We start from the raw sequence: 23,426 nt of genomic DNA on the forward strand, positions 1-23,426 counted from the left end.
ATGTCGTTCCAATCCTGCAGTGTGTACACACTCAGGATCTCCATAAAGTTTACAGAAAATTTCTGCCGATACAATATCATTAACAATTGCACAAAGGGTGCAACTGCATTTTTTGTTTGTTTTACTGGCTGCAATGCATGTAGCCCAAAAAAATACTTGTCATCCTTATTTTTACACCGAAATTTAATGTTGAGCTACAACACACACACCCTCCCAACTTTAATTGAAAATGTACATACAGATTTAATCTCCCCCCTGCCTGTATTGCAACATGGTTTTGCCAAGGTGCAAATTTGCTCCTTGTTTTGCTCCTAACTTTAAATGAGATGCATATTGTCCTATTGCAGTAACCTGCGATGCATTATTTAAATGATTAAGTGTTTTCTTTAACATTAATTAATACATTGCAGGTTATTGCAGCAGGAAGAAAGGTGGAGGGTTTGAAAGTAGAGCATTATGTGCTATATGAAATAGGTTGGTGGATCAGTATACTTAAAAGCCACTTCAACTAATATATATATATATGTACATATATATACACATATATATATATATATATATATATATATATATATATATATATATATATATATTATATACAGTGATTGATGTGGGGGTGTATACGGTGGTGTGCCATACCGCCACTTCTCCTATTGCTTTTATTGTAAAACTATAACATTTAGTTCATTTACATTTTCCATACCACCCCGTCTAAATTTCCAAATCAACCACTGGTGATCAGGAAGTGATGGAACATTCCCTCTGATGAAACGGTCGGCACACTAGTAGGCAGAGAAACGCGTAAAGGATGAGAAAAGTTTAGAAGTTGTGAGGTTGACCAAGCATCACTGAATATACACCCGGATCCTAAGAGACGGAGAACATATAAAGAGACTGTGAAGATGGATTACCAACCGAGCTAGGGTCCTCATCGGAACATTCTCCGTATAGAAGTCCAGGCTTCTAGTGTGCGAGCCGGCACCCTTATTACGCACTTTGATAAATAGGCCCCTTTATCTGGAATGAAATAAACCAAAAATCAGTTTGATAAAATTACAGGCAACCACAAGAAATGGAAAAATTGTGTTCCCTAATGGAAAAATATTTAGTTCTGTGGCACTGTTTCTCATTGCCAGAGATTGGGTAATTAATGCATTATCTTTATGCACTGGACTGGGATCTGTTTGATCCACTAACTCCATAATGTCTACTAACTGCTGGAAGGTCAGTACTCCCCTCACAATTTTGCCTAAACAATTTATGACGTAATTCTATGAGGGGCTGCAAAAACTACAGTCAGTTCTGACAAAATCCTGGGAACCTGGTTTGATGTTAACTAACTTTGGGGAAGACTGACAGAGATGTCATTGGCTAATCCTATTAAATTACATTAAAAAAATGCTATACTGAGGTAATATATAGTGATAAACCAGTATTTTGAAAACTAATTTTCCAGAAGTAAATACATTGTATTCCAATTTAGTCAATAAACTACAGTAGTTGTAATACAAGCAGTCACCACTAGATGTCGCCCGTTAATTAGCCGTCTGCTCAATACTCGGCCGCCGTCTCTATGACTTATATCCCTTTCCGGTTTCGTTCCGTCTCCAGGTCAGCTGAGAATTTGCTTTGAAACTAGTAAACTTTACCTGGGGTCCCACCGTCCCAGAGCAGACAGCTGTGTCCGGGGGGAGGGGAAGACATAACAGGCTGCACCGGGGAGCAGTGTCCTGTGTGGTTCTCTATGGTATTTGTAGTATAGACAGGCTATATATAGTATATAATACAATATATACAGCACTGGGGTCCTCCCTACACTCTATACATGAAGTAACTGTATGCAGACAGGCTATATATAGTATATAATACAATATATACAGCACTGGGGTCCTCCCTGCACTCTATACATGAAGTAACTATGCAGACAGGCTATATATAGTATATAATACAATATATACAGCACTGGGGTCCTCCCTGCACTCTATACATGAAGTAACTATGCAGACAGGCTATATATAGTATATAATACCATATATACAGCACTGGGGTCCTCCCTGCACTCTATACATGAAGTAACTGTATGCAGACAGGCTATATATAGTGTATAATACCATATATACAGCACTGGGATCCTCCCTGCACTCTATACATGAAGTAACTGTATGTAGACAGGCTATACATAGTATATAATACAATATATAAAGCACTGGGATCCTTCCTGCACTCTATACATGAAGTCACTGTATGCAGACAGGCTATATATAGTATATAATACCATATATAAGGCACTGGGATCCTTCCTGCACTCTACATACAGTTTCTACCTGTATAGACAGGCTATATATAGTGTATAATACCATATACAGCACTGGGGTCCTCCCTACACTCTGTATACAGTTTATTCATGTATAGACAGGCTATATATAGTGTATATAATACCATATATACAGCAGTAGGGTCCTCCCTGCTCTCTGTATACAGTTACTTCATGTATAGACAGGCTATATATAGTGTATAATACCCTATATACAGCACTGGGATCCTTCCTGCACTCTGCATACAGTTACTTCATGTATAGACAGGCTATATATAGTGTATAATACCATATATACAGCACTGGGATCCTCCTTGCATGCAGTTATTTTGTGTCTACATCTCCCCTGTAAGACCACCCCAAGGTGGGCTGTATTCCTCTCACTAGCACAATAAATGAAGGTATGGGATATGAGGGAGGCTTGGGAAATAGATGTCTGATACCTCTGGCTCCTTATTAATTAAATATGACGTGTGAAAGAATTTCCTGGCCCATATGGACTGTAGTAAACTGAAAAAAAAATATCCTCTGCACCCCCATTGGTATTCTGTTACCATAGCATCTTTTGATTGAGGACATATTAATTGGTATTAAAGCATTTATTATGTTTTTAAACTAACAAATTTATATCATTCCTGGTAAAAAAAATTTTTTTTAACTATATTCTGGTATATTCTGGTTTTAGCTTTTAGCCCAAAGTGTAGAAGTTGAACATTGTGCCTCGACTTTACAACAGGAACGGAAAGATCTGTTATTAGCTATTTTGACATTTAATAAAAGTGTGTCTTATTTTCAAAGCTAAAAAGGATTTTATGTATGTGTGTAACTATATATAGTGGTAAATTGGAACATGAGGAATTTGGTTAATAAAGGCCCCCCTGCACTTGAGTTATATAGAGTTTTGTATAAATTCATAGCAAAGCTTGCAGTGTTGTTCTTTTTTCCCCCCAAGGCATGCGATCAAAGCATCCAAGTACTTTACGAGGCCCTACCTGCAAACACCAGCTAGGTTATTGTTGTACAATAGGCTGAACTTTTATAAGCTTTATTTTCCTAATATGGGACGGAAGAAGAAGACGCTGCACGATTACGCTGCAGAGTTCACAGACTTGGCAGTCAGGAGACATTTAATTGAGCACAATGACACCGGGGAGACCTCGGTCATGGAGACGTTGTACTGTAAGTCTTGCGAGCTGCCTATGCGGGTGAGAAGGGATCGCATTTTAGAGCACCTGGCCTCCGGAAGGCATTACAGGAACCGACGGTTGATTAAACAACACTGGAACAGAGCCCCTCTGTTAGTGTAAGTATGATTTTGGGTTTTTTTTCCACCACAATTTACATATTACTTTGTTTGTGGCAGATCTAGACGAAGAATCTCTAAAATTGAAAAACACCCTATTGCAAATCTATTGCTTACATATCTGGATATAATTATCAATCATCTTTTTCTCACCAAATCTTAGAGGTATATTCACTAAACTGCGGGTTTGAAAAAGTGGAGATGTTGCCTATAGCAACCAATCAGATTCTAGTTATCATTTATTTAGTACATTCTACAAAATGACAGCTAGAATCTGATTGGTTGCTATAGGCAACATCTTCACTTTTCAAACCCGCCGTTTAATGAATATACCCCCTAGAATTTTGAGAAGTGAAATCTCATGTGACAAATAACAGGACAGGTTTGACTTTGTCATTACGTATTCAACAAACCAATATGAAGAAGTGGATGAAAAAGTACAACCCATGTGTATATCTTAAAGTAATAATTCTCTATTATCACTTTTAAATCAATTTCTGAGTAATATTAGCCCATAACACCTTACAGTGCTGCTTCATTTCATTCATATATGAGGGTATTTGTTTATTCACAGCTCTATTAGAAGACCACTGTGCTTGACGATTGGTAGCTGTTTCTTGTGGTGATAATGTGTGTGTGTTTTGCCAAGCATGGCACGGTGTATTAAAACAAAATAACTCAACTTTTATCTCATCTGGTCCAAGGAAATTGTTCTGTAAGACTTGTGTTTCGTTGAGAAGCAACTTAGCAATCCTAAGTCATATTGTGTTGGTTTTTTATTTGGAGGAGGGGGGGAGGGGAGTCAATGGTTTTCTCTTGGTTTCTTTGCCATGAAAACCTTACGTCTTCAAGTGTTTTTCTGATGGTAGAGTCATGAATTTTAACATTTACCATATGACAGAGGCCTGGATATTCCTGGTTGTTGCTTTTAGGTCCTTTGCGGTTTCTTTAGATCATCATAGTCTGATCTTTGGGGCGAATTTGCTGGGACGCCCACTCCTAAGTAGATTGGCAACAGTCTTCAGTGTTCTCCATTTGTAAAAACATATTGTTTGCTGTAGAATGATGGACAAATTGTTTGGAAATGTCTTCATAACTAACAATTGATTCTCTGAGATCATCAGATGTCTTTTCCTTGTGGCAAGGTGTAAACATTGAGACTGAAACAGAGCTTGTAGTATGCTAATCTTTTACCTCTGAAGAAACAGCTGTTTAGGCTGAGAAACGCGTTAGTTGATGCTGAATTTGGCTTTACATGCTTTGGAGTCTTTGGACATTTACAACCCCGGGGTTTGTTATTGATTAATAGAATTGGACACTGACTATTACTTGAGAAGTAATCACTTCTCTCTAACTACTCATTGATAAAGGCAAGCTGACACCTGGAAAGTTATGTACTAAGCTGACTAATAGATATCTATCAATTGCACTGTGGATTGTTCCTCTCTGCAGGGTTCTGATATACACCGCTGATGTTTTCAGCTTGTGTACCTTTTAATTCATCTACAAGGATTATTATTCAGTTGGTGTTGAACATTCAATAATAGTATCCTATGAGAGATGTCAAACTTTTTTTCCTCTGGAAGGATCATTAAGAGATTGTGTGAGATATTCATTCTCTATTGCAACGAGTTATGTGTCCAAATTTTTTGATTTATTACAAATGAATATTTATTGGTTCATTACATATCTTTAATTAAGGGCCTGTGAGTCAGTGTAGGAACCATTGTATGTATCCATACAGTGTGTTAGATACATATGTAAAATTATTTTGTAGATTTTTACAGTTTTATATATATTGTGCACTAATTAAATTTGCTTATTTATCCCTGTTCAGTGCCTTTCTGTATTTCTATTTTTAAGAAATGCTTCCGAACGGAACTTTGAAAGACCTGCTTTTAATTATATATGTATGCATATATATATATATATATATATGTGTATATGTGTATATATATTAATCTTTATATATATATATATATATATATATATATATATATATATATATACATACAAGTTAACCCGTGCATGATACTCATGCATTCTAGTCAAATCAAGCTACTTAAGGTGTTAAAAAGGTTCTTGTCATGCATTTGGGCCATAGCCCAGGCCTCAACCACCAACCACTCCCCACTGTCACCCCCGGCAACCACTCCCCACTGTCACCCCCGGCAACCACCAACCACTCCCAACTGTCACTTCTCCTTCAAGAAATATATATATATTTTATTGAAATCTTTATAAACACTTTTAACAATTAACAAATTAAATTAACAAATTAAAAACATCTTAGTATACCAAATTTCAGCCCTTTCTGAATTTTTTTCCCCCACACACACACTAAGAATTTAGTAGGTCAGTGTATAACTCCGCCCAGCAGGTGGCGCTGCAGCTTGGTTTTATTTTTTCCACACACACACAGACAGACAAACACACGCCACTAGACATTTATATAATATATATATATATATATATATATATATATATATATATATATATATATCTTTCTATATATTATAATGTGTTGTTGATGTGGACAGCAATGAGGGTGTACTTACTTTTTCACGCATGGCTTCTGCAAGTTAACTTATTTTATGTTGACTAAATAATAACAGTTGAATATGTTGTGTGTTATTTGTCGCATGAGATTAGGTTGATCAAATTTTAGGACTTGGTGAGGGCCTGATGATTATGTCCTGGCATGTAAGAACGCAGATTTGAAAGAATGTGTCCTATTTCACATCCCAGTGCATTGACAGAATTTGTGCTGTTTGACATCTTATTCCCATTTTATGTTTTCTGTCATCAGACATTGCTGTGTGTGTCCTTCAATACACAGAAAGTCTCTTGTGCATAGGAAATACGCCCCCCACCCTTACAACTTTGCTTAAAATAGTTTCGGGTCATATAAGTCCCTGAAACTTTGACATATATTTGTGAATTCTTTTGGTAGCTCTGTTATTTAAGGCAACTTGTGTTCAGATTAATACTAGCTCTTTGAAGTAGATGCTTCCATTGATAAACTCTTTCAAATTTTATTTATAAAATAATGTTTTATTTATGACTTGCTCTGCGCAATAAAGCAAAGGTTGGCACACGTTGGAAAGATGTTTGGTTCAAAAGTTGAACTTTAGCAAATATCCCACCGTTTCTGATGATAATTTGGCTAATGCTACTAGGGTTCAGATAAACCAGATATTGGTAACTGACGAGCCAGCCCGTTATTAGATCACGTCTTGCAGATCTATTAGTGGCGTCTTGTAGGAAAACTTTGATTCACGTCTCCTGTGCATCTACCTATGTATGGCTATTATTCAGGTTTGTCCTGGTGACCAACTGTCAGGGCTATGGAGAGATTGGATGAAATGACTTAGGGCTAGATTTACTAAACTGCGGGTTTGAAAAGTGTAGACGTTGCCTATAATAACCAATCAGATTCTAGTTATCTTTTATTTAGTACATTCTACAAAATGACAACTAGAAACTGATTCGTTGTTATAGGCAACATCTCCACTTTTTCAAACGAGCTGTTTGGTAAATCTACCCCTGTGTCTCTTAATTACATATATATCTATAATTTTGTGAGTTCATCCCTGAAAATTAATGGATGGGGCAAAAGTGGAAAAACATAATATTAAATTTGGTTTTAAAATAACTTAATCTCATATTGCGAGAGAAGGCAAAACTAAACTGGCTTTGTAAGTGGTAAAAGGTCTTGTTGCATTGTGTTTTCCAATTGTATTGCTTCCATTAATGACGGTGGTAAAAATGTTTCTTAGAAATGTATTTCATTGGTCGTAGAGCGGCTGCTTCTATAGAAACAGACTTTATTTTAGATAGAGAAGTCTTGTATTCATAGATGTATTCACACCTCTTGGTTTTTTTGCTAGTACGTCTGGTGGAGACCATGGCGTAAACCTCTCGATGTCTCTAGACTCCTCTCGCCATCCTCAGCCCTCCTTCACGCTGCAGTCTAACTCCGCCAGTAATGCTATCAGTACGAGTAATCTGGTCCCTTCTCCTCCACCTCACTGCCATCAGACCTTGCTTCCCGGTCACCCAAGCACCATCAGCTCCACCACCAACATTATTTCCGGCAGAGAAGATCAAGCACCGTCTACCTCTTCCTCACTCCCATCATCGTTCGGCACCATCCACATCCAGAACCCATCCGTATCTTCGAAACACAGCAACCAAAGGCACGTTATCTCGGAAGCTTCCAACAGCGTCGTCACTGGAGGACACTATACCAGCGTTGGTTTTCACGGCAATGGTATCGGCTTGGCGCTGGTAGGAGTTGGCCATGGCAGCAAGGCATTGCTTCAAAGCCTAACCGAGGAAAATGGCTGCTCTCTGTACTACATTGTTGAAAACCAATTCTCCCAGGTGGAGAAAGCTTTTAGTGATGGACTCTTAATGAAGACCAGAGTATTGCAGGAACAGGATGTGGACATTGTCCTCAGCGACCAACGGTAAGAAGCAACTATTACTGTCAATGTTCTCCCACCTCCTTACGTTTGCAATTTTGGGGTCCCCTGATTAGATCTGGCCTCCACTAAGAGATCTTTTGATGCCTCTTCAAACTACTTCTGTAATTACTTCCACAAGTCCCAGCGCCAATAGTTATTTTTTTTATATGTGAAATTATCAATGCATATTTTTTGGAAGAATTCCCCACCCTCCCGATTTCATGTAACACCTTTCACCTGTCCCGTGTGGTGTCCTGTGTTAGGTATATTGTCACTTGTGTCACTAGGACGCCAGACTCGGGAACGGTGCTGCCGTTGCATCTGATTTGGTTACGGTCTTCCACTTTACCTCTTGTCCCATTGCAGGGTGTCCGGGGTGGTGATTTGTTCCCCGCCGGAGGTAGCGGCTATTATGGCGCTGGAGGTGTTACGAGCTGGTAAGTGGGGGTTGTGGTTTGTACCCCCGTTTATCCTGATTTCCAGTTCTCTCACTATTGATAGCCATCGCCTAATGACCAAGCACAGGGTCTGTAGGTTTGGTGGAAATGTACCAAAAATCAGGCTTAATTACAATTAATGGATGACTAACACCAGAGGGGTATGAAAGTTACTAAATATTATTATTATTACCATTTATTTATATATCGCCACTGATTCTGCAGCGCTGTACAGAGAACTCACTCACATCAGTCCCTGCCCCATTGGAGCTTACAGTCTAAATTCCCTAACATACACACAGACAGAGAGACGGTGACAGACACAGACGGGCAGGGACAGACACAGATACAGACGGACCGAGACAGACGGATAAACACAGACACAGATAGACACACAGACTAGGGTCAATTTGTCAGCAGCCAATTAACCTACCAGTATGTTTTGGAGTGTGGGAGGAAACCGGAGCACCAGGAGGAAACCCACGCAAACACGGGGAGAACATACAAACTCCACACAGATAAGGCCATGGTCGGGAATTGAATTCATGACCCCAGGGCTGTGAGGCAGAAGTGCTAACCACTGAGCCACCATGCTGCAAAATATTATCTGTTAAATGAAGAACGATGATAATAAATTGATGTAATATTTTGGATGGAAATTTGCAGAAGTCTTATAAAGTACATAGCAGCCGTCTCTTCCAGTTCTCTTCCGGTGACCATTGTATGAATTCACCAATATTTGCCTATATCTCTGTCGTCTTTTGAAGGGAAAGCCGTGTTGTGCGAGAAGCTCCTTAGCACGAGCAGGCAGACGATTGAAGCGTGCTTCGATGAAGCGGACAGATACGGGAAGCCGCTCGTGTGTGGCTTTTACAAGTAAGTTACGTGGGTACCGTGTACTGTATGTAAATGTGCTGCAGAACATGGTACCGTCAGCACTGTAGTCAGAATCAATGGAAAGCAAATAGCAAATATCGAGTTTCTCAATCTTCTTTGCATGTTTACCGTCTACCCCCTAAAAGTAAATTTATTTGATGTACCCCCTAAAAGACCGCTCCGTGTGCATATAAAAGGTTTTAAAAATACAGCGTGGTAAATGTTTTATTATTTACAAATAAATGTGTTTTTTAGTTAAATTTTAACAGTGTCAACTACCCCTTGAATCTATTTAAAGTCCCGCCAGTGGTACACGTACCACACATTGAGAACCTGGAATCTAGCGCATTCATAGTATCGCGGCCCCATTTATCTTTTGGGAACCGCACCCTTGAATGTCATTGCAACATCTCTTCCTGCAAAAGGGGATTTTGTTTGTGAATTTTTGTGCAAGACGAAACGCAGGTGTCTACTTAGCCCACATTTATCAAGGCAATCCCCAGTCCAGGACTGCCTATCAGACGATGCAAAATTGGGCGCTCTTTCTAGACGCTCCATCTTGACACGGAGATCCGTACGCTTCCAGTAAAATAGGCACATAACGTCACAAACTTCTCCGTAGGGGCACATTCTTACACTTTCATAAATTACCATTGATGAACAAGATACAGATGGTAAATGAAATGGGAAATAGCACATAAGGGGCAGGACAGCCACATTTTATTTTCCATCCACGTGAAATAAATACAAAACTGGTATTTAATAAGTTCTACTTTGTTGTATTCATTTTTATTTGACCAGGTTACTCTTTCAATATTGGTGCTATTTCTTAAAGGAGTAAGTGCAACAAAAGCCAATCTAGAGTCTTCAGTAGCAATAGAATAGAGATGAGTGACCCTTAAATCAGGTACCCAGGAAATAGACAGGACCTCTGTAGTTGGGGTCACCTCCTGCATCAGAGCATTGCAGCCCAATGACCACCTTAGGAACAATGGGGGGAGTTTTTCTAAATAATTTATGTAGTGAGTAATTTGGACAATGTAGGATTGTTTTCTTTTTACACAGGCGTTTTGACCCCGCCTTGAGGTACCTGTATAAAAAGATTCACGAGACGAACACCCTGGGAAGAATACAAAAGTTGTCTACGGTCAGCCGCACTTATCCCTCAGCTTCTCTCAGCCAGATAAAGACATCAGGTACATTCTAATTCCAACCACCTGGACATTCTAGAATGCTGACCAAGAACATTTGATAGCTGAGTACATTTGACAATAGGTATATAGACGAGTTTATTCAGAGACTCGCAGGGGATCTAGTACAGGAGAGATATGAAGTGTAAGGGAAAACTGGGCTAAATAGACAATAATATAAAAGGTTTCATTTGGAAGTATTTTTAGTTCGCACCTAAAGATGTCTGATTATCTTATGTTTGTCCAAGGAAGCCACATATCACATGTATTATTGTAAGGACACAATTTGCCTGAAATAAAATAGCGTAACTTTAATACTGGGCTTCAGGTCAACATTTTAGCTCCCACCTCTTTGTCATTTCCTATTTGTGAACTTAAGAAAACGTGTTGAATCCCAGTTCTAAATATGTCCTGTTATTTGCAGGGGGTATTTTCTATAACACAGCCTTACACGATGTAGACGTCGCCAACTGGTTACTTGGCGTCAGTGTGCCGGATACGGTATTCTCGCTCGGACATGCTTTCTGTCCAGGTAGGAATTTAAATCTTAACGTGGTAATTATAATGCTATATAATCCGCTTGTGGAGTTGTGTTCATTTGTTCAGAGAAGATAATGTAAAAATGTGACTTTACATATTGTTTCTCCTGATCATTATTCCCATGCAGTGTCACAATCTGATAATTATAGTCCCAATAGAAGCTGATTATTATGTATAGCGGAGGACTTATTGTCGGTCTCCACATGGCACGATGGCGATTTCACATTACTTTTCCGTTCTCAGACATGGCTGCCTTGAAGGACGCAGACACGGTCAGCATCAACATGAAGTTTTCTAGCGGTGCTATAGTGAGTTTGGACGTTAGCCAGCACTGCACCAAGAGCTGCGATCAGAGATTAGAGGTAATGACTCCTGTATGGTACCTTCTACATTGTAACCAAAAGTGAACCAAAGTCTAACGTCCCTCTTCAACAATCCTTAGGTTATTAGCGATGAAAATGGGTGTCGTACGTGGCACGTATAGCGCTTTTACTGTTTCTCTTACCAGGCGGGGGTATACCAGCTTTGTACAACCTTGACTTCCATACGCACAGAGAAAACCGCCCCCCAAACTCTACCTCTTGTAATCGACTACACCTCCAGAGACAAAACTATTGCTGCTTATATTGTGTGACTGCACAGCGTGGTCTGTCTCACATTGGGTGTGGAAATCTTGGTGCCGTCGTGTGGCCCTGACGGTGACTAAGAACCCGCAATGGGATGTATAATTTATAATGTGTTTGTTGATAGAATATTGTTGTTCTGATAGGAGATAGCGCCGTGTACGGAGCTCATTATCTGTTCAGTGTAAGACGCTGCGTCTCTCTGTCGTTTAGTTGAACGGCTGTCTGGGATCGTTACGTCTAGACAATTAGAACCCACTGTGCATTATAGAAAATGGTTCGTCCTTCCCGGGGCCCTGCCAGACACACCACGAGAGGTACAGAGACTCCTACAAAGAGCTCGTCCGTCATTTTCTACGTACCATCAAAGGTCGGTAATAACTTGAATGGAACCTTATCCTTGCAGCTTTCAACATTGAAGCCGAGTTGAATACTGACAATAAAAGGAGCCCCATTTAAAACACTGAAAAGTTAATGGAGACCAGGATGTTTACATACCCGGAGTGACTGCTTTGCTGGGGTCCTCCCAGCTCTAATCAGTACAGAACCGCTCTGCTGTATACTAATGCCGCTTACCTGTTGTAAGCCAGCAGCAGTGGTACCAGTGCCAATCCTGTTCACGTGGCCTAGGAAGCTCATGGGGAGGTGGTATTGACCACTGCTTGTGTGTAACAGGCCACTGGTGGGAGTCTAGAACAGCATCAGAACTCTCCTGAAAACAGTCTCTAACACTATATAGACATATGTGTCTTCATTCTATTACAGTAGTTGCTATATTTTAATTCTACTGGTGTTGGTTGAAATTGAACCAAAAATTAAAAAAACACTTTTATGTTGTAGGTTACCTGTGCTTTAAATACACTTTTATACAACCTAATTTAAGTTCAAAATATCAGGAAGGAATCACTAATATCTAACTCTCATAAAGCATATTGAACAAGGAAGATATTGGTCTGAATTCACAAAAAAAATTTTTATTGTCAAATGAGACAAGTTATATGTACCTTTGTTCACACATCTCCTGATATACTCTGTGCTGCTGAGGACACTGCTCCTTCCACTATATAACTCTGTCTGTGGCTTCCTGTTTCCTCCATTCCCCTCCTCACATCATGTCACTGCCCCTGTCACATGCAGCCCTGTCCTCACTAACACATCACGCATCTCCTGATATACTCTGTGCTGCTGGGGGACCCTGCTCCTTCCACTATATAACTCTCAGTCTGTGGCTTCCTGCTGCCTCCATTCCCCTCCTCACATCATGTCACTGCCCCTGTCACATGCAGCCCTGTCCTCACTAACACATCACGCATCTCCTGATATACTCTGTGCTGCTGGGGGACCCTGCTCCTTCCACTATATAACTTTCAGTCTGTGTTTTCCTATTGCCTCCATTCCCCTCCTCACATCGTGTCACTGCCCCTGTCACATGCAGCCCTGTCCTCACTAACACATCACGCATCTCCTGATATACTCTGTGCTGCTGGGGACACTGCTCCTTCCACTATATAACTCTGTCTGTGGCTTCCTCACATCATGTCACTGCCCCTGTCACATGCAGCCCTGTCCTCACTAACACATCACTCATCTCCTGATATACTCTGCTGCTGGGGACACTGCTCCTTCCACTATATAACTCTCAGTCTGTGGCTTCCTCACATTATGTCACTGCCCCTGTCACATGCAGCCCTGTCCTCACTAACACATCACGCATCTCCTGATATACTCTGTGCTGCTGGGGGACCCTGCTCCTTCCACTATATAACTCTCAGTCTGTGACTTCCTGCTGCCTCCATTCCCTTCCTCACATCATGTCACTGTCCCTGTCACATGCAGCCCTGCCCTCACTAACACATCACTCATCTCCTGATATACTCTGTGCTGCTGGGGACCCTGCTCCTTCCACTATATAACTGTCAGTCTGTGGCTTACTGCTGCCTCCATTCCCCTCCTCACATCATGTCACTGCCCCTGTCACATGCAGCCCTGTCCTCACTAACACATCACTCATCTCCTGATATACTCTGTGCTGCTGTGGGACGCTGCTGCTTCCACTATACAACTCTCAGTCTGTGGCTTCCTGCTGCCTCCATTCCCCTCCTCACATCATGTCACTGCCCCTGTCACATGCAGCCCTGTCCTCACTAACACATAACTCATCTCCTGATATACTCTGTGCTGCTGGGGGACCCTGCTTCTTCCACTATATAACTCTCAGTCTGTGGCTTCCTCACATTATGTCACTGTCCCTGTCACATGCAGCCCTGTCCTCACTAACACATCACTCATCTCCTGATATACTCTGTGCTGCTGGGGACCCTGCTCCTTCCGCTATATAACTCTCAGTCTGTGGCTTCCTGCTGCCTCCATTCCCCTCCTCACATCATGTCACTGCCCCTGTCACATGCAGCCCTGTCCTCACTAACACATCAGTCATCTCCTGATATACTCTGTGCTGCTGGGGGACCCTGCTCCTTCCACTATATAACTCTGTCTGTGGCTTCCTGCTGCCTCCATTCCCCTCCTCACATCATGTCACTGCCCCTGTCACATGCAGCCCTGTCCTCACTAACACATCACTCATCTCCTGATATACTCTGTGCTGCTGGGGACCCTGCTCCTTCCACTATATAACTCTCAGTCTGTGGCTTCCTGCTGCCTCCATCCCCCTCCTCACATCATGTCACAGCCTCTGTCACATGCAGCCCTGTCCTCACTAACACATCACCCATCTCCTGATATATTCTGTGCTGCTGGGGGACCCTGCTCCTTCCACTATACAACTCTCAGTCTATGGCTTCCTGCTGCCTCCATTCCCCTTCTCACATCATGTCACTGCCCCTGTCACATGCAGCCCTGTCCTCACTGACACATCACTCATCTCCTGATATACTCTGTGCTGCTGGGGACCCTGCTCCTTCCACTATATAACTCTCAGTCTGTGGCTTCCTACATAGCTTTCCCCATATCATGACATTTACATTCCACATTCCCATCTCACACATTGTCCTGGCAAGCCTGTGGTGGGTTTAGACTGCTGTTACCGATATAAATAGTTTGCTGGAAACTCATTTAAAGGACATTAGCATAACAACCTGAAGAGGTTATTAGTAACATATTCATAGAAAGTTACCTTTCTATGTGTGGATCACATTTATTTAATAGAGCTCCTTTTTGAATGTCTGTTTTTTTAAAACCATCATTAAAACACATTTACAATAATAATTACCTTTAAAAAAATCCCAAAAAACTATTTAAGTATCATCCTTTTGGAAAATATTAAATAGGTCTTCACTGTCATATAACTTTAGTTTATGCCAGGGTAAGAGATAAACAGCTGTGCCTGATTATGTAAATTCATGACTAAAAGCACAGATGGCGATAATGGTGATCGTTCCAGGAGTGCCGGCACAAGCTGATACATGGCGTCTTTAAAGCCAATGTAAGTCAGACTTTTTGAAAGCGCTTTTAAAAACTACCGATCATGGCCCGCATCCGTCCCTTTCTCTCTCAGGAGGCCACCAAAACCATCATACACGCACTCATCATCTCCCGCCTGGATTACTGCAACCTCCTCCTCACCGGCCTCCCACACTACCGTCTCTCCCCCCTCCGCTGTATACTCAATGCGGCCCAAAGACTCATCTACCTCTCACGCCGCTCCTCCTCTGCCTCCCCTCTCTGCCTTGCCCTACACTGGCTCCCCTTCCCCTACAGAATTCTTTTCAAACTCCTCACCACCACTTATAAGGCTCTTTCCCACTCTACTGCCCCTTATATCTCTAACCTCCTCTCCATTCACACTCCCACCCGCTCCCTGCGCTCGGCCAATGACCGCCACCTCTTCTCCACTCTGATCACCTCTTCCCATTCCAGAATCCAAGACTTTTCCCGTGCTGCCCCCCTTCACTGGAATGACCTCCCTCGCTCCATCCGCCTCTCTCCTACTCTGTGCTCCTTCAAACGTGCACTCAAAACTCACCTCTTTCTCAAAGCCTACCACCCATCCACTTAACCCCCATCTCCTCCACTCATTCTCCCCTCTCTCCCATTCCCTCAACTGGCTCCTCTTGTGCCTGGTCTGTTTAACCCTCCCTTAGGATGTAAGCTCGTATGAGCAGGGCCCCCTCCCCTCCTGTCTCCTTACCCGTTCTTCTGCTCCGTGTCTATTGCATCTGCCTGCCTGGAGTTTCTGAAGTATTGGTACTTTTGTTTATTGTTCTGTACTGTTATACCCTGTATAGTCTACTGTTTGTACTATGTGCGGCGCTGCAGAAACCTTGTGGCGCCTAACAAATAAATGATAATAATAATAATGGCAGTAAAACGTTTATAAATCACGAAACTATCAGAATAGGAAAATTTGCAAATTTTCCATGTTTAATAAACGCCTCTCAGCAATGGCCGGAAGACGTTACTGAACTTCGTCTCGTTTTCTCTTGCAGGGAAAGATCATCCGGCAGTCACCAAAGAGCAATACGTTAGCGCAATCCAGATCGTGGCAGCGGCAGAGCAGTCCTGGCAGACGGGATCCGCCGTAGACATGCGGAATGAAGCCGTAGATATATCTATTATCAAGACTGAGATTATATGACCCGTAAGAGCTGTTTTGGAGGCTCTGTTATCTGGGTGACATAGAACATAGAAATCTGTTTTCCTTCCTGCGTTAAGGTTCTTCCCTTGTCGGCCCCCGGACACGCTCACTGTCACCTGATGTTACATGTGCCGCTGACCAGAGGGTGACTAGAATTGCTCTTCCTGCTTATCGCAAGTAATAATTATTCTTCCATTATTCGTCTCTTCATGAAAGAGATTGTTTCCTGCTCGGAACATAAAGACTTCAGTGGAGACGTTTTCCTGTTTCTGTTCTTAAACTGGACCCGTTACTTACACGCAGCGGAGGTAGCCCGTGAGTCTTATAGTGAGCTGATCCATGTGGTCCACTTTAGCCAATCTCTGGAAATGCTGTTACGGTTTGACAAGTGCGACCATTGAAATGGGGTGCGGGGCGCGCCATCTTGCACAGAGCAAATGTTTTGTTTCAGGTCAAAAATGAAGAAAGTTGGGTAGCTCTTTTCTCAGATATAAATGAAATATTTACTGCTCATTCGCTACATAGAAGTCCAAGGTGTCTGCTTAACGTCCGGCTTCTCAGGAACGCGGTGCAGAAGAGTGACACCTCTTTTGAGGTCTGTATCGGTCAGGGATAGTCTTCTGCTGAAGTAGACAGCACATAGATGCTGGCAGTTGCTGGGTTAATCTTGTATTGAGTAGTATGCTTAAAGTGGACCCGTCATCTCGGAATTTGCAATAAATATTTATTGGACTGTGGCCCCTAACCTGAAAAATAACGTCCACACACCGATCAGCCACAATATTATAACCACTGATAAGTGAAGTGAATATCATTGATTATCTCGTTAAATTGGCACTTGGCAAGGGGTGGGATATATTAGGGAGAAAGTCAGTTCTTGAAGTTGATGTGTTGGAAGCAGGAGAAATGGGCAAGTGTAAGGATCAAAGCGACTTTAACAAGGGCCAAATGGTGTTGGCTAGACGGCTGGGTCAGAGCATCTCCAGAACGGCAGGTCTTGTGGGGTGTTCCCGGTATGCAGCGGTTAGTACCTACCAAAAGCGGTCCAAAAAAGGACAACTGGTGACCCGGTGACAAGGTCATGGGCGCCCAAGGCTCATTGGTTTGCGAGGGGAGTGAAGGCGCCCGTGTGGTACATTCCCACAGAAGAGCTACTATAGCACAAATTGCTGAAAATCAACTCTGGCTATGATAGAGAGATGTCAGAACACACAGTGCATTGCAGCTTGCCGCGTATGGGGCTGTGTAGCCTCTGACCGCTGTCCACCGCCGAAAGCCCCTACAAATGGGCACGTGAGCGCCAGAACTGGAGCAAAGGAAATAGCTGGCTTGGTCGGATGAATCACTTTTGATTTTACATGGTGTGTATGGCCTGGTGCGTGTGTATGGTTTACCTGGGGAAGAGATGACACCAGGATGCACGATGGGAAGAAGGAAATCTGGCGGAGGCAGTGTGATGCTCTGAAAATGTTGTTCTGCGATTCCTTGGGTCCTGGCATTCATGTGGATGTTACTTTGACACGTACCATCTACCTAAACATAGTTGTAGACCAAGTACACCCCTTCATGTCAACAGTACTCCCTGATGTCAGTGGCCTCTTTCAGCAGGATAATGCGCTCTACCACACTGCAAAAATTATTCAGGAATGGTTTGAGGAACATGACAAAGAGTTCAAGGTGTTGACTTGGCCTCCAAATTCCTCAGAGCTCAGTCAGATTGAGCATCTGTGGGATCTGCTGGAAAACAAGTCCGAGCCATAAAGGCCCCACCTCAGGACTTAAAGGATCTGCTGCTAACGTCTTGGTGCCAGATACCACAGGACACCTTCAGTGGCCTTGTGTAGTCCATGCCCTGACAGGTCAGAGCTGTTTTGGCGGCACAAGGGGGCCGCAAATGGTTTTAATGTTGTGGCTGATCAGTATATATATATATATATATATATATATATATATATATATATATATATATATATATATATATATATATATATATATATATATATATATATATATATATATATATATATATATATATATATATATATATATATATATACACACACACACACACACACACACACACACACACACACACACACACACACACACACACACACATATTGCCCTATTCTGAGGTTTTATTATTGTTATGGGGTAAATATATATTTTTATTGTTATTGACAAACGCTTCCAGTTAGTAATAATATTGACAGTGTTATTACATTGACATACCCGAGATTAAACCTTCTTGTGGTGTAAGTGCTGGCGGGTTAATATAGCTTTAAAAGGTGAGATTGTGATGGCATGTGTGCTTCAGCGCTCTCTAGTACCCCATACCACTGCTCTGAGGTATTAAGAGACAACTAGTCTTGTGGAGGGAGCTGCTGTGAGGCACACAGATACAGCTAATGTTGTGGAGGGATCTACTGTGAGGTACACAGATACAGCTAATGTTGTGGAGAGAGCTGCTGTGAGCGCACAGAGATAACCAGTGTTGATAGAGGGAGCTGCTGTGAGGCGCACAGAGACAGCTAGTCTTGTGGAGGGAGCTGCTGTGAGGTACACAGATACAGCTTATGTTGTGGAGGGAGCTGTTGTGAGGCGCACAGAGACAGATAATATTGTGGAGGGAGCTTCTGTGAAGAAGTTTCAGGTTTCGATAAGTTGGATGTTTCATATAGAGGTGTGTGTGACTCCACAGTCTTCCTGCATCATTGTAACAGGGGCCTCATATCACTACTGTGTGTTGTTGACATATAGATGCTCTGATTGGCCACAGTTCTAGCTCCTCCCACTACAGATCGATTGCCAGAGGATACGATATGTAGATTGAGTACTATAGATACTCTGACCTTAAGAGAGCGAGTTTTATATTGAATGAGAAATTGATCGTTCATCATGGCGGGTCCACTTTACAGGCTGTAAACCAAAACCCTTCACCCATCGCAAAGTAATTCACTGTCTACCAGCTGAACGTTTATTATGGGAAGAGTCATTGAGCGGAAGAAACACTGTACAAGTGTATTTCTATATAAGCTGCCAGCATTATACTATGCATTTCAAAGACCAAAAATCCTTCTTATGCCTGATCGCTGCCGGGGAACATTGCTTTTGTGTTGATAAGTTTGTGAGAATGTGCAAATAGTTACAAATATAAATGTCTATCAGCGTGGAGATATTCGGGAATCGCTGCACCACGTAACTAATCTAACCCTTTCTAATATATTCTAAGTTGACCTGTATATAGTGTATAGCCTTATATGACCTTCTGGTGAAGTCAGGCACTTAAACTTATTTATAAAGTCTAAATATTTTGCTATAGTCTTTATTATTATTGAACTTAATAAATGTATGTTTGGCATTCCTTCTTGCAATTCCTGGACTCTTCCAAGCTACTTTGATATCGGCAATGAAAATAGTTATTAAAGACAATTCTATCCGTGGTCTCTCACGCACCTCTGCGCAGTGCTGTATTTAGTCACTAAGACGTGAATTTGGGATTATGTGGCCGTAAAAATATCTCTGCTGTTGTTGATCTACAAGCTGAGCCACAAGTTGTCTTTGGTAACGATAAAAGCGGATCGATAGGCGTGAGAATCCAGCTATCGCTTCGCTAGCGTTGGCGCTAGTTGCTAGTGAAACCATTCTCACAATTATTGGTTGGCCCCCCGCACAGAGGACTAACTAGGCGTCTGGGGCAGGACCTCAGGAAGTGGAGGAGACGGGTTAGAGAGGGGGGTACAGTATCACATTGTAAATAATCATAAGGTGTGAGTGTGTGGGGGGTGTCTAGATTTTGATCAAAGAAAAAATCTAATAAGAAATTGCAATTGGGTCTGTGCAATTTGACTGGCAATGTGATTGTACAATGTATGTGTCATTTTCATCTCTCTTCCTGTATAGACAACTGCAGAGCCAGTCCTAGAATACATTTTATATTACACCATAATTACCCTGGGTGACCTTGCTTGGTAGGATTGGGAGGTGACCTGATGGAACGTGGGCTTGGTGTAACCTTTTGAATGGCGGGTGTGATTTCCTAGTTTCGTTTGTGGAACTACATATCTGCTTCCTATCCGTAGACGATGGGGAACACTTTTAATGTTTCCTCGTTTAATTCATTTCTTGTTGGCTTTGAACTGTTACATCCAGAAGAATCTAAGTCATGTTATTATGGCCATGAGTTGATAAATGCTCTATGTATTCAAAGCAACTTCCGTGGATTTAATCCCAAAGTGCCTTGTTATGGGGTGATGAATCGGTAGGGATTGTTGTGCCTTCTTCCCAATAGTGTAATGAGAAATGTCGTGTTATATGTGCGAGCTCTCGTGTTTCTTGAGTGTCCTATTTGTTTCCCTTTGTAACTTGCAATGTTCATGTTCTGCAGAATCCCGATGCACTTAGATTAAGTTAGTGGAACGGTCATCAGTGTTATGGGTCGTCTTTATGAGGGTGTGTGGTTATCCGGTGTCTTCCGAGAGCCCCGATCGCAGGTCATATAGAAAAGTATTTTTAAATGATGTTAACATCTGACGATATAATTTATGTTTAAAAAAAAGATTTGTGTTTATCCGAGTGTGTGAATAATGTAAACATTTGAAGCGCGGCCCATCGTCACTTGTTTCATACTAAAGTCCGTGTCTGCGCCTCGTTTTTAGCGTTGTAAATGTTACCGTCACTCTGTTCAGTGAGATGTAATACAAAGTTATACTTATGTTTGGTGTAACATTGCTAGGATCCGCTCTCCTGACAACGATGTTGTCAGTGCCCCTCCCCCCGTTAAATAGAAAGAAATGAAAACTGACGTAGGAGCAGCGTAGGCCCCCATGCTGCCGGTTTGGTCCAGGCAAGCAGTAATAGGAGCTACGATGGCAGCGCAGGACCATTGAAGCGTTAGGGAGGGTGGATCCTCCGTATCGGGGTAACGCCAGACTGAAGGTAAGCAGAACTTTGTATATTCTCTAAATGAACGAACGGGATCAGTGATTAGGGAAGCTGGCGAAAGTTACGTGTAAATCACCCAATGAGAGAGAACCACTGCAGAACAGTAAATATAAATATAGATTTGTATACTATTTGGTATTCACATTCTGCATTGTATCGTTGCTTTCTCTTGTAATTCCACTAGGGGGCAGTGAAGGAGGAGGCGGTCTCACTGTGGCTTTTGAATGATGTCACTTACTTGACCAATGATACTGGATGCTAAGTGGCCTAACAGATGTCAGCAGGGGCGACTGAGGGGGCAATTCAGTTCAGCCGCGTTATTCTAGGAATAACCCGGCCTCTGCACTATTACTGTTAGTGCGGTAAAAGTGCGCAGTATTACCGTTAGTATGGTAAAGTGCGCAGTATTACCGTTAGTATGGTAATTGTAAGGCTGATTTTTGCTTGCACCTCTCAGGGCCGCGAGTAAATATCTGGGTTAAAATGACCGTAATAAAAGGTAATACTACCAACGCCGCGTTATTCCTAGATTAAAGTGGCCGAATTGCATCTGCCCCTGGGAATAGTTTTAAAATCACCCATAAAAGTAAAAACTTGAGCATGTGTTTTAATTTTGTTTTTTGCATTTTATTTGATTTTCTGAATTGGAGGTTTGCAATCCGTGGCTCTCCGTCTGTTGCAGAGAGGCATGCTGGGATTTGTAGTTTGATAAGCTGATCGAAACCACAGGTTGCATAAATCTGCTTTAAATAATATCCGAGGCAAATTGTATCGGCCTTTGTTTAAGGAGACGTTGCACGATTCCCATTTACCATACGTTCTAGAGGTGTATTTTATATAGGACAGCCCTGTTTCTGTAAGATGACAGTGTTTTATGATCTTCAGATAAACTCTAAGGGCTAGATTTACTAAGCTGCGGGTTTGAAAAAGTGGGGATGTTGCCTATAGCAACCAATCAGATTCTAGCTTTCATTTATTTCGTACCTTCTACAAAATGATAGCTAGAATCTGATTGGTTGCTATAGGCAACATCCCCACTTTTTCAAACCCGCAGCTTAGTAAATCTAGCCCTAAATGCGGTTTCAATGGTCCCTGTTTTCTCCCCCATATAATGTTGTGTAGTCCAATCTCTATGTCTGCTGTAATAGCTATTAAACTCTTCCTTTGCCTCATGTTGTGTTGTATCCATGCACACCACTATAGCTGTATAAACGGGTGCAGACAGCCAAAGAACGCTTATTATCTGAGAACAATGCGTCTCTCTTGTAGAAACGCTATTGTGTATTGCACACATCCACATTGCCTTAAAGTGCTTAGAATGATTAACCATCCAGTGACACCATATATGTCAGGGGTCCGTACACCCCAGCCACGTAAAGAGGGGTTTTGTGTAATAATGGTGTTAAATAAATGAATAAATCAATTTATAGCTCATTTTTCTGGAAATTGACAAATGTCAGTTAAAATATGTAAAAAAAAATATCCCATCTACCTAGTTTATATTAAAAGAAACACGTAAAACGACAAAAGTGTCAGTCAGTCACCAATCTAAACCAAACAAAGGTACAGACTAGTATAAAAATGATTGTGGCGTAATGACCATTTCAGCCTGAAAACACAAAGACTATTATCAAACCAAAAATAATTTTTTAATCTATAATATTGGTCTAAACAATGGCTTTAATTTTACACCATATGTTAAAATATGTCCTAACTACTTGTAGTCTACTCCACCTTTAAAGAATCCCCCCATAGAGGGTGTAACTGATAGGCCTGGACTCAGTTGTTATGCACCCAAACCCCAAAGATTTATCACCAGACGCCAGGAGAACAATTTTTTTTTTATTTTGTGACATAAAAAGGAAAAGAAAAAAAACACAACAGAAATCACAACAAAAAATACATTTTTTTTTCCCATCGATATTACATTGTACAGATAATGTATTTACAGTCAAGTCTATATGTACTAATTAATACTGCCCATCAAACGCGTCGGATTACTGGGGAAACCAAACTCAACGTAAGTATCTCAAAGCAATAAAGTGCTTTAGAATGCTGCTGTGTGGTCAGCTAGTCCGCACCTCTGTGGCCGAAGCTGCTCAGGTACAGATATTGGTCGGGGAGATGGACTGAGCG

General features: G+C 41.7%; 1 protein-coding gene and 1 long non-coding RNA gene across 2 annotated transcripts; both read left to right on the plus strand.

Moving 5' to 3' along the window:
- Positions 1 to 1,577: 1,577 nt before the first annotated feature.
- Positions 1,578 to 17,139, plus strand: LOC142107021 (putative oxidoreductase YrbE). Its single transcript, XM_075190146.1, has 10 exons — positions 1,578 to 1,611; positions 3,267 to 3,617; positions 7,508 to 8,089; positions 8,453 to 8,523; positions 9,291 to 9,399; positions 10,465 to 10,595; positions 11,014 to 11,121; positions 11,373 to 11,491; positions 11,966 to 12,122; positions 16,198 to 17,139. The coding sequence occupies exons 2-9, from the start codon at positions 3,373 to 3,375 to the stop codon at positions 12,002 to 12,004; spliced, it is 1,404 nt and encodes a 467-aa protein (XP_075046247.1). The 5' UTR covers positions 1,578 to 1,611; positions 3,267 to 3,372; the 3' UTR covers positions 12,005 to 12,122; positions 16,198 to 17,139.
- Positions 17,140 to 18,442: 1,303 nt separating this feature from the next.
- On the plus strand, positions 18,443 to 22,464 carry LOC142107022 (uncharacterized). The gene is made up of 2 exons (XR_012679850.1): positions 18,443 to 18,779; positions 18,822 to 22,464. It is a non-coding gene; the product is annotated as an uncharacterized LOC142107022 (long non-coding RNA).
- The last annotated feature ends 962 nt before the right edge of the window (positions 22,465 to 23,426 follow it).

This window comes from Mixophyes fleayi, chromosome 11 (assembly GCF_038048845.1).
Source record: "Mixophyes fleayi isolate aMixFle1 chromosome 11, aMixFle1.hap1, whole genome shotgun sequence".
Lineage (NCBI taxonomy): Eukaryota > Metazoa > Chordata > Amphibia > Anura > Limnodynastidae > Mixophyes > Mixophyes fleayi.

What these genes read in the sequence shown, in the direction of transcription:
- LOC142107021 (XM_075190146.1), top strand. Translation starts at nt 3,373, where the DNA reads ATGGGACGGAAGAAGAAGACGCTGCACGATTACGCTGCAGAGTTCACA. An exon ending in ATTGTCCTCAGCGACCAACG is followed by an intron (nt 8,090 to 8,452) that starts GTAAGAAGCAAC and finishes GTCCCATTGCAG; the next exon opens with GGTGTCCGGGGTGGTGATTT. An exon ending in CGGACATGCTTTCTGTCCAG is followed by an intron (nt 11,122 to 11,372) that starts GTAGGAATTTAA and finishes TTCCGTTCTCAG; the next exon opens with ACATGGCTGCCTTGAAGGAC.